Raw genomic sequence first — 10,788 nt, forward strand, 5'->3', positions numbered from 1 at the left:
GGGTAGGATCATGAAATGGTTGTCCTTGGGTGATGAAAACATCTTTTGATGTTAGAGGAGTGGAAACGGGTTTTGAGTCAAGAAGACCCGCACGAGATAAAATGTCGTAAGCATATTTGGATTGGTTTAGAAAGAGACCGGAATAATTATGAGTAACTTCCAAGCCAAGAAAAAAATTTAGTAGGCCGAGATCTTTTATTTTGAACTCCATGTGTAGACGAGATGTAAACATGTTAATAAATTTTTCGTTGTTTCCCGTTACAACGATGTCGTCTACATAGACAAGGAGATAAGTTAAAATTCCGTGATTATTGTAAATAAACAATGATGGATCGGCTCTACTATTTTGAAAACCAAGAGCAATGAGAAAAGTGTGTAGACTTTGAAACCAAGCCCTTGGTGCTTGCTTTAGACCGTATAAAGCACGATTTAGTTTGCACACATGGGTTGGTTGTTTGGGGTCTTCAAAACCCGAAGGTTGTTCTATGAAAACGGTTTCATTGAGATTACCATTTAAGAAAGCATTGTTGACGTCAAGTTGTCTTAATTTCCACTGATTAATGGTTGCGAGAGTTAGAACAACTCGAATGGTGGAGGATTTTACAACCGGACTAAATGTGTGTGAGAAATCGACACCCGGTATTTGAGAGAATCCTTGGGCTACAAGTCTCGCTTTGTAGCGATCGATGGATCCATCGGATTTGTATTTGATTCGATAAATCCATTTTGAACCAATGATGTTGGTGTTGGTTGGACGTGGAACGAGAGTCCAAGTGTGGCTATCATGTAAGGCATCAATTTCATTGTGCATGGCTTTGACCCATTTAGGGTCTTTGAGAGGGGTTTTGATTCCTTTTGGAACATGGCTAGAGAAAAGAGCATAATGATAATGATGAGCAAGATTTACAGAATGCTTGGGTTTAAAGATGCCATTTTTGGACCGAGTTTGCATGGAGTGTGTGTTTGTGGGTTGACTTTCGGATTGAGAAGAGGATGAGGATTGGGTTTCGGTTTGGGTGGATGGGGATTGTTGGGCCGTTGGGGGGAATTGGGCTGAAGTTGATGGTGTTTGGTTTGTGGGTGGAGGGGTCGGAGGGTGTGTTTGGTTTTCAGATGGATTTGGGGTTGGAACAAGTAATGGTGTGGGTAATAGAGGGCTGTTGGGTTTTATGGGGTTGTTAATTTGGGGTGTAATTTGGGTTGTAGATGGGTGAGAATGGTAGGGTGTAGTGGGTGTGGGTAATTGGTCTTCAATCGAAAATTTAAAATGGGTCGGGTTTTCGGGTTTGAAAAGTAACGAATGTTACATAGGGTGTGAAGGATATTCGACCTAGGGTTTAACCGAGCTTAAATGTGGAAGGAAAAAAAATCCAAAACGGCCTCTTTGCATCAGGCCCACCGTAGCTTACGGCAAGGCTGTTGTAGCTTACAACACTCGGCCTCTGTCTTACAGTATGATTGTAGCACCCGGGTCCTTGGTATTAAAAAGCGAAAGCGAAGAAAAGCGACGAAGTTTAAAACAGAAAAGTGAAGCGCCAGGCGCAAAAGCGAGTGTTTTTTGTACATGAGGCGAACATGCTTATATAATTTTTATATATGTATATATCGTGGGTTTTTAGCATCCCAACCCATAATGTAGCTATATTTAACCATTAAATATGACTTAATATATGAACTATCTACAACTACAACCTAAAAAGCATGTTGTACAACATTTAGAAGCTTAAAAACCACTTGTGTACAAAAGGCGAGCGCCTCAACTTCGCCTTAGGTCGCTTTTTGCCTAAAAATCTCACCTCAGGCTCGCCTTTTAAATATTGCTCGCCTTGACTAGCCTAAAGCAAAGAAGCCCTTGCCTTAGGTCGCCTCTCGCCTCGACTCGCCTCAGGTGCGCTTTTTTAAACCTAGCCCAAGTCCAGTCTCCACCGTAAGCTACGGTGGAGCCATCGTAGCTTATGGTGGCTTCAGCACTAACTCTTCATTTTTTTCATTTTCTTGATGCCTGAATGCCTTTCTGAGCCCCTGTTCGTTTCCTTTTAACCGTAACTTGATTCCTCACCTTCCTAAATGCTCCAAATTAGTTTATTTAAGCTCAAAACATCTGCAATCATAAAACCAACCAAAGTACGTGTGTTCAATATATATAAACGATTAAAACGCACGATATTTAAACATTAAAGAACGTTCTTTAACCCACACATCAAGAGGGAGACCTGACGTGGCAGTGGGTGCGCCGCTACAATTGTCAATGGACGGACGATGGCATGGTAAGGGTGTAAAAAGAATTGGGGTTAAGTAGTTATGGTACAATACGTATTATATTATTATATTTTTAGTTATAAAAAAAATCTAGCCAAGTGCGTGATATGTAATAAGTATTTTACCTGTTTAGACGTGAAATTAACAGATCGATTTATGTATACCTGTTTAGTATACGAACCTATTAAAACCATGCATGATACCTATTAAGGCCGTGTATACTAGTGTCTAAATAGTGTGTCGTCCGCAATGCAACAAGTTTAAAGTACTAGTTTATAAGTGATATTTTAAAAATAAAAAAGTAGTCACATAATAAACCCAAACTAATGATGTAGGCCGGAGTGGGGCCAAATCATAAAAAAGAAAGAAAGAGAGGAACGATCTTCGTCAAAAACAACCACCGTTCCTCTAGTCTCCGTTGGCGCGCCAAACAGGTCATTCATTTCTTCTTTCATTTTATTTTTATAATAATATTAATAATCTTCCAGATTTTAGTTATAGTTAGCGTTTGCAACAAGCAAGTAATCGCCCTAAATCTATTAAAAATAATAAAAGTAATTTCTAGGGTTTGCTTTGTGTTTATTCGTGATTTTTCTGATTTAATATAGATAATTAGATAGTCTGCCAGCTGTTAATTCCTAATTGTTGCAAATGATGTTTCTTTATTCTGTTTTAAACTGATGTTGATTATGTTTACAAGTAACTTATTAGTATGGTATTTGTTTCTGCCAGTAGCATAGGCGAGGCTGTCGAACAAGACGTCTGCTGCCGATTTGTATTCTGAATGTTGTAACTGCATTTTCATCATATGATGGCTATGACTGGTTCTTTGAATTTCTCTCACAAATGGGGGATTTACAAGAACCAGGGGTACAACAAGCTTATGATATATACGCGACATGGTTTGACTGGAAACAGCAAGTTACATATTAACAGCCTGTCGTCACTTGCTTCGGTATGGTTCATTTAAGGTTGAATTTATCTGGGATGTGACGTAAATACCACTGATATATGTTTTCTCTCGCAGCTACAAGATTCCTTTGGTATGAAGCTTTCAGTTCGGTTACACCGACCGTTAACCATAAATCCCGATAGATTTAACGTAGTTAAGTGCAATTGCTCACTTAATCCAGCTCAAGCGTTTTCAGCTTCTGCTGTCAAGAATGCTGCTCTTGCTTTATCAAGGTGAAACATTTATTGATTAGTTTCACGGAAAATATATTATAACAGACAGCTTATTATACGTGCTTATAATTGTGTTAAAACTTTTTGCAGTGGTTTGCAAGGTAAACCTATAATATTGAAGCTACTTCCAGCGGTTGGTCTTGTTGTCTTTGCTGTATGGGGCCTCGGGCCACTAATGCGCCAAACCAGAAAAACTTTTCTTCATGTGTGTACCTTTTTTTTCTCTCATCTTCATTCAAATTTTCTGGCTTTTCAGTTATTTTTTTGTTATTCTGTTTGAATTTAATTTCAAAATTTGCAGAAGAGCGATGGGAGTTGGGGAAAAAGTAATTCTCATTATATTATGACTTCTTATCTTCAGCCTTTGCTGTTATGGACCGGAGCCATACTAATCTGCAGGTTTATTTTATGACATTTATGCACGTTAACTAACTCCAATATGATATTAATGGCATCTAGTGTTACGCAGAGCATTAGATCCAATTGTCCTGCCGTCTGAAGCTAGCCAGATTGTTAAAAGTCGGTTATTAACGTTTGTGAAATCATTATCATCTGTCCTTGCACTTGCTTACTGTTTATCCAGGTATATTGTCTGTTTTGATTTGCTACTGATTTAAGGGTTTCTTTGTTTTAACTAATCCTTTGCTTAAATCTTTAACACAGTGCAATCCAACAAACACAGAACTTTTTCATGCAGACAAGTGATGCTACTGATACAAGAAATGTTTGTTCCTTGTCAATGCTTTTAATGAGATTAATAACCTTTTTGTTTAATAGTGTGTTAATTTTCTTTCGTTCTGTTGGCAGATGGGATTCCAGTTTGCTGGCAAAGCTGTATATACTGCAGTATGGGTTGCAGCTGTATCACTTTTCATGGAGCTGTTAGGTTTTTCTACACAGAAATGGTTAACTGCAGGTGGTCTCGGGACTGTTTTGCTCACACTTGCTGGCCGCGAGGTATACAACTATACATATTATGAATTCGTTAGTTAATATATTCATGAAAAGATATTCATTAAGTTACCTCTAAATGTAGATTTTCACAAATTTTCTTTCAAGTGTTATGATTCATGCAACACGTCCATTTGTCGCAAACGAGTGGATCAAAGCAAAGATTGAAGGCTATGAAGTATCCGGAACTGTAGAGGTTTGTTTTTTTTGTTTTTTTTACAAGACATTACAAGATACAACTTGCATATGTTCATTTTAATGTTCTTTGGGTTTTTTTTTCATGCGTAGCATGTTGGGTGGTGGTCACCTACAATTATAAGAGGCGAAGATCGTGAAGCTATTCATATTCCAAATCACAAGTTTACCATGAATGTAGTGAGAAATATGACTCAGAAGACTCACTGGCGGATTAAAACTCATCTAGCTATAAGTCATTTAGATGTTAATAAGATCAATGTAAGTACCCGATTCATCATTTGTAATTTAATATCTTTTTCTCTTGGCTATCAAGGTTATTTAGCTTCTTATTTTTTCAGATTATTGTAGCTGATATGCGAAAAGTATTAGCAAAGAATCCTCAAGTGGAACAACAGAGATTGCATAGGAGGGTTTTCCTTGAAAACGTTGACCCTGAAAATCAATCCCTTATGGTTGGTCATATTTTTTCATGTGTTTTCTGCTTAGTTATCTTGATTATAATCATTATTTAATTTTCACTTGTTATAATATCTGGTATGCAGATTCTGATCTCATGCTTTGTTAAAACTCCTCATCATGAAGAGTACTTGTGTGTGAAGGAAGCTATCTTGCTGGATCTTCTGAGGGTGATTAGTCATCACCGGGCTCGACTCGCAACACCGATCCGTACGGTTCAGAAGGTGTATAACGACTCTGATTTGGACAGCTATCCCTTTTCAGATTCAACGTTTACTCGTGGTCGAGCACCTCCACATCGCCCCTTGCTGTTAATGGAACCCAATTACAAAGTCAACTCAGAAGATAAGTCAAAAGGTCAAAACAACAAATCTTCCACCAAGTTAAATAGCAAGACTGAAGTGAAAAGTGCAGGTGTTCCATCAGCTTCTGATGTAAAAACCACCACTGATAAGAAAACAAGTTCTGATGCAAAAGACAAGAAGCCAAATCCAGATAAAAATTTAGATGATGGGAGACCAAGCAAAGAAGCGGTTGAAAGCGATAGCGTAACCGAACAAAAGGCAACACGACCGGCTGCAATGGAAGAAAACATAGTCCTAGGTGTTGCATTGGATGGTTCTAGAAGAACTCTTCCTATTGAAGAGGGAATGGATACTGCTTCACCTGAAGTCAAGGAGTTGACTAAAAGCGGTAGCGCCAAAGGATCCACGTCATCAGATAAGGATAAGAAAGACGGAAATACCCTTAGCTCAAAGAGCGCCAACTAGTAAAGCAGTTTTAGGTATGCTGTTTGATTTTGCATAGTAGTGTACACATTGGATGATTCATTTTAAGCAATGATCCAGAGTTCAAATTATTGGACCCATCAGTTTATTTTAGTAACAAATTATGTCATTATGTGTCTTAACAACTGCAACAACATAGGAGAGATCAAATCTAAATCGCATTACTTATTATAATCATAACTACCACAACCACCATATGATGTGCTGTTTAATTTGACAAATAGTGTTCTCCAACTTAATCTTGTTGACAAACACAATCAGGAACCGGATATGTGTATATCGATTGTTTATCTTCTCGCATCTTGATCTTGCCTGCCCGGTTTCTCCGCCCTTTAACCACTGCTGCTTGAAAATCTGACCAGTTCATGCTTTGGTTCATAAAAAGCTGCCCTAATAACGCCATGTTTGGTCTTATTGTCTTCAAATTCAGATAGGTTCTGTGTCCCACCTGACATAATTCAAGATTTTCTGTTACTAAATAATTCAAACACCCATTAATGCGACACTAACCTGCTTTGACCCGTTACACAATTTCACCTGCCCGTTTTCAAGGCTTAAATGTATGCGTGCGTACCATTGCATTGTGCATATTGCCGGGTGAAGCAGAGATGAAGATGTCACTATGCATGCTGACATAATAATCAACAGCGGCAGATAAAGAAGCTTTCCCGTTTATTTGAGCCCGTTCAACTGCAGAAGCGAGGCTCTTTTTATCTTCAATATTTGGAAAAAGTTTTCTTAAAGCTGAGATCCTAGCTTCACCACCGTACACCTGTATGCTCAAAAGTTAAATTATTGACTTTTTTCAGGATGGAATTTGGTTAAAATATAGATTTACCTTGTGAGAAGCAAGGTACAAGCGAGTATTATTTTCAAAGCCCAAAGCAGTCAACAGTAAACCAATCTCTTCGGGTGTCAATGGGCAACGACCCTGGTTTCTTAATTCTTCATTGGTGAACCGTGAGTTCAAGACCCGTCCTTGCCATATTGCTTTACGGTATCTAGCCAGAGCCTTCTTCTCTGCTTTACCTCCACCAAAGTCACATGCTGAATGTGCAGCCATATCCTGAAAGTTCATATTTGACTTTTATGGTCAAACGTATTGTTTCCAATCCATAGTTGATATTGATATTTACTGGTCCAGATTATTATTAGTCCATTTGACCTTGAAAGTCAAATATGATGTACCTTGTCGAACCGTAGGTGCAGGGCAACGAATTTTCCTGCACCCTTTATGCCTTTTGTGTCGACTACCTGTTTAAGATACTCGGTGCCAGTTGCATCATCACTTTGAACAACACAAAACCTGAGACGGTTGACCAGCAAATCTCCAAGATCTCTAACATGGGGAACAAAAGTCAAAGCTTCAAAGTTGACTTTGCAACGTAACCTTTGGATGTCCACCGGCATGTTGTTAAAAGCTAAACGGTGAGAAAATGGGGATATTGCAGCTATCCCGTAACTAACCAAGTGCGATTAAAGTTTAGATGATATTTAATTAAATGTTTTAGTGCAGTCAAAAGTCAAACATATATTCTGACCTCTCAAGAACCGGAGAAACATGTTCAAGATACCAATTTGCTGAAGCGTGAAGTGGTGCATTTTTAACACGAGTTGATCTAATAGCAGAGGCGTAATATTCCCTCGTGCTCCATGTGTATTCATCGGGTAATTCTCTAACTATAGATATATCATCCTTCAATACATTCATAAAGTGATCCACATCAAAAATATCCTCAAAATAGCTGCAAATGCAGGATAAAGTCACGTTAGGATTCATATGATTAGTATACTTTTCGTAAGTACAAGTTTGGCATTCAAAAGTCAAAGGGACAACCTTGTGTCTTTCCAAACTGGATTCACTTCAAGATACGGGATTACAAGAGTTGCATTGAGTATTTTAGCCACAGCAACCGCATCACATATCTATAAAAGAAATAATAGAAAAAGAAACATCAGAAAACTGGAATATTAAGACAAGAATAGCGTGTGTAAACATAATCTTTGTTAGTTTCTAATTCGAAATGTACATGACGTACCCCCATCCTTTGTTGGTTCAATCCTCCATCAAGGAACACTTGAATGTATCCCGAAGAATCCGGCAATGATACTTCAGAGTAGAGATAACCATCAGATTATTGAAAAAAATAAATAAATTCGAACAGAGAAACCATGAAAAGAACTATTTTCTTAAAGTGTGTCATACCTATAAAGCTATGCTGGAATTTGAAGGTAAAAAAAAGTCAACTACAAATTTAGTCGTGAGATACATGATAGAGAGTCGTGTATCTCCTTTTACTTGTGTATCAGACTTTTTTCCCACAATAATGACTAGGGCCGTCCAAACCGCTCGACGCTCGAACTCGCTCACCGCTCGCTCGGAAAATGCTCGCTCGTTTTTTTCGCTTGATTGTAAACGAGCCGCTCTATTTGGTTCGGTTTGTAAACAAGCCAAGCAACGAGCAAAGGACTGCTCGGTTCGGTTCAGCTCGAATATTTTTAATTTATTTTATATATAATTATATATGAACAAATATATAAATACATAACAACACACATAAAATATAAATATACAATTTTTTAAACTCTTTTAAATTTTTCCTATTCCGTCAATTTTATAGTTTTCTTAGTTTGATTCAAGTTTTCAGAATACTAAAAGTTTGTTTACATGTTCATTACATCTCACTTTAAACTTTTTTCTTCTAAAAATTTACAACCTATTATACGTTCGTCTAAAAACTATTAATTTGTTTACAAAATATATTATTTACAGTCTTTAAACTTGTTTCTTATTGAAAATTTTAAAGTGAAAAAGAAATAAAAAAAATGCTCGAAATCGCTCGATAATCGATCGAAAAATGCTCGGTTCGATTTTGGCTCGTTTCGTTTTTCGCTTGGTTCGAATTTCAGCCGTTCGGTTCGGTTCGGTTGTAAACGAGCCAAGCAGCGAGCAAGCCTTCGCTCGGTTCTGCTCGGCTCGTGAACAGCCCTAAATTAATGACTTCAGCTAATGTGGTATGAAAGAACATATCATATATGTATTGTTTGCGTATAGAATGAGAATATTCCGGGCTTAGGGGAATAAAAGCATATATGTGACCCAAAAATTCACACGTCTCATTGCTCACTAATTACATAAACATGCACTTACAAGAAGTTGCAATAGAGTCAATACAGGGTTTCCATCCTTGGTTGACCAAAGGTGTCCATAGATCTGACTGTTGTTCATTTAACTGAACATAAAAATTAAAGATAATCAGCATAGAACAATAACTAACACCTAAATGAAACCATATGTTACTATTTACTAAACTAGGTGGATGTTAGTGATCAAGATCAATTGGAACTCACATTTACTTGCTGTAACGCGCTTTTAAATAGACGCGAGTGCCTTGGCTTTGTAACAACCGGTTCCTGCCAAAAGACCATATGTTTTTGGCCATGAGATGATTGTAAACATCAACACCGACATGTTTTAAACTAGTATAAATGGATGCGAATTTTACCATACGACAATCTACTAGACGCCGCGAAAGGATTATTCATTTGCTCATGTGTTTATTTATCGATGATATTTTACAGAGCAAATGAATCTACAAGTACAAAAATTGCATGAAAATATTAGAAATTTGTTACAATGTTTAATGTGGTTACAATTGGAATTTTACTTCCTCTGTCACCCAAGTCTTTCTTTTGTTTTTTTTTTTTTTGGAAAGATTCAAACTTACCATCATCACCCATGCATCCCTTAGATTTTCATCTACAAAATCTTATGCTACTGATATTGTCAAATTTAAAGGTAAACTTAACTCGTTTGACTTTCAAAAGTCAAATCCGGACTTCTTTTATGATAGATATAAATGCATTTCACTTACACACCCCCCAACCCCGAAATTTGTCCAAAAAACCAAACCAAATGTTTTTATCAACATAATAACAAAAAACTTTTGATTATATGAATCACCAATATACACTGTAGAGGTATAAAAAGGGTCTATTTGGTAAATTACGAGGAAAAAAAATATATACAAAATTATTACTAGGACCACATTAATCTAGGATCATTTGAACATACATGAAGATCGTCCCGATATTCTTTACTTGAGAACATGACACAAAATTGTTGTTTCAAGAAAGGAAGAACACTTGAAGTTAAAGCAATTAATACCACAAAAAGATCATTTTTTTTTATTCTACCATCCATGGAATTAATTCTCCACCAAAACCAGCTAAACTTTTATCCATGAAAAGGGTGTAACATAAATAAGTAGCATACCAACAAATTTTATCAAATTGTGAAAAAGAATCTCACCGACAAAAATGAAGGAGAAGCATAACCCAATGGAACAAAAAGGGTAGTGATGATCACTAACATGTCACAAAGTGACCCTCCGCCGTGTTTGCAGTGGTGAAGCTTCATCGTGCCACCGTAAAAAGCCGAGAAAGAAGCGGTGGTGCACTGGTGCTTTGTATCAAGCTATATATCAAGAATGGTCAAGAACATGAAGATGAAGATGAAGATGAGGTATATGTCATAAATGTTATGTTATTGGGTGTATATATGATCTTAAATCATCTCACATGGCAAAATATATCACATTCACATGCTACAAATCACAAGCGAGCAGGTGGAATTGCAATGAATTGATTTGGCAGGAAGGTATAAATAGAGTGTGGATGTCGTTTTCTAAAGAGGGACAAGATGAGTTAAAGGCTATAAAAAGGCACCGTTTGGTGTAATTCATTAATAGAAAACTTTGATGTAAAATATTTATATATAGGTGTAGGTATTTACTATGGAATTTATTACCATGCTTCTATTTTAATTTAGTCCCGCATTTATAAGATTGATATTCTTTATGTCAGCTTTTAATGAATTCTGTAGTTAGATGGTTTAATACGTTACTAGTTTTAGTGCTGATGGTGTTTCTCTTTAAATAGTGAGAATTCA

The 10,788-nt window shown here is 37.0% G+C and overlaps 2 protein-coding genes across 3 annotated transcripts; one reads left to right on the forward strand and one right to left on the reverse strand.

Moving 5' to 3' along the window:
- Positions 1 to 3,067: 3,067 nt before the first annotated feature.
- Positions 3,068 to 5,890, forward strand: LOC143566375 (mechanosensitive ion channel protein 2, chloroplastic-like). The gene is made up of 11 exons (XM_077053101.1): positions 3,068 to 3,214; positions 3,287 to 3,444; positions 3,535 to 3,649; positions 3,746 to 3,843; positions 3,914 to 4,027; positions 4,108 to 4,168; positions 4,252 to 4,401; positions 4,481 to 4,591; positions 4,684 to 4,851; positions 4,932 to 5,045; positions 5,136 to 5,890. Exons 1-11 carry the CDS (start codon positions 3,068 to 3,070, stop codon positions 5,817 to 5,819), a joined length of 1,920 nt encoding a protein of 639 aa, XP_076909216.1. The 3' UTR covers positions 5,820 to 5,890.
- A 42-nt stretch (positions 5,891 to 5,932) lies between these two features.
- Positions 5,933 to 10,459, reverse strand: LOC143566373 (O-fucosyltransferase 39-like). 2 transcript variants are annotated; one of them, XM_077053100.1, is made up of 10 exons: positions 10,150 to 10,459; positions 9,189 to 9,251; positions 8,989 to 9,055; positions 7,877 to 7,947; positions 7,675 to 7,763; positions 7,379 to 7,582; positions 7,026 to 7,299; positions 6,676 to 6,903; positions 6,412 to 6,609; positions 5,933 to 6,285 (listed from the first exon to the last, which is right to left on the reverse strand). In XM_077053100.1, exons 1-10 carry the CDS (start codon positions 10,255 to 10,257, stop codon positions 6,073 to 6,075), a joined length of 1,515 nt encoding a protein of 504 aa, XP_076909215.1. In that variant the 5' UTR covers positions 10,258 to 10,459; the 3' UTR covers positions 5,933 to 6,072. The 2 variants fall into 2 exon arrangements, with proteins under 2 accessions (XP_076909215.1, XP_076909214.1); XM_077053099.1 differs by having other exon boundaries at positions 5,935 to 6,285; positions 8,989 to 9,070; positions 10,150 to 10,458.
- Positions 10,460 to 10,788: the final 329 nt, after the last annotated feature.

Source organism: Bidens hawaiensis, unplaced genomic scaffold (assembly GCF_021521415.1).
Source record: "Bidens hawaiensis isolate Kalapana, Puna unplaced genomic scaffold, B.hawaiensis_p1.1 tig00022875_1, whole genome shotgun sequence".
In the NCBI taxonomy this organism is placed as follows: domain Eukaryota; kingdom Viridiplantae; phylum Streptophyta; class Magnoliopsida; order Asterales; family Asteraceae; genus Bidens; species Bidens hawaiensis.

Bases quoted from the DNA above. Each gene is read 5' to 3' on its own strand.
- LOC143566375 (XM_077053101.1), top strand. From the start codon at position 3,068: ATGATGGCTATGACTGGTTCTTTGAATTTCTCTCACAAATGGGGGATT. The intron at 3,215-3,286 runs GTATGGTTCATT...TTTCTCTCGCAG, and splicing joins GCCTGTCGTCACTTGCTTCG to CTACAAGATTCCTTTGGTAT. The intron at 3,445-3,534 runs GTGAAACATTTA...AACTTTTTGCAG, and splicing joins GCTGCTCTTGCTTTATCAAG to TGGTTTGCAAGGTAAACCTA.
- LOC143566373 (XM_077053099.1), bottom strand. From the start codon at position 10,257: ATGAAGCTTCACCACTGCAAACACGGCGGAGGGTCACTTTGTGACATG. The intron at 9,252-10,149 runs GTGAGATTCTTT...GTCTTTTGGCAG, and splicing joins CTTCTCCTTCATTTTTGTCG to GAACCGGTTGTTACAAAGCC. The intron at 6,904-7,025 runs GTACATCATATT...ATGAACTTTCAG, and splicing joins TGCACCTACGGTTCGACAAG to GATATGGCTGCACATTCAGC.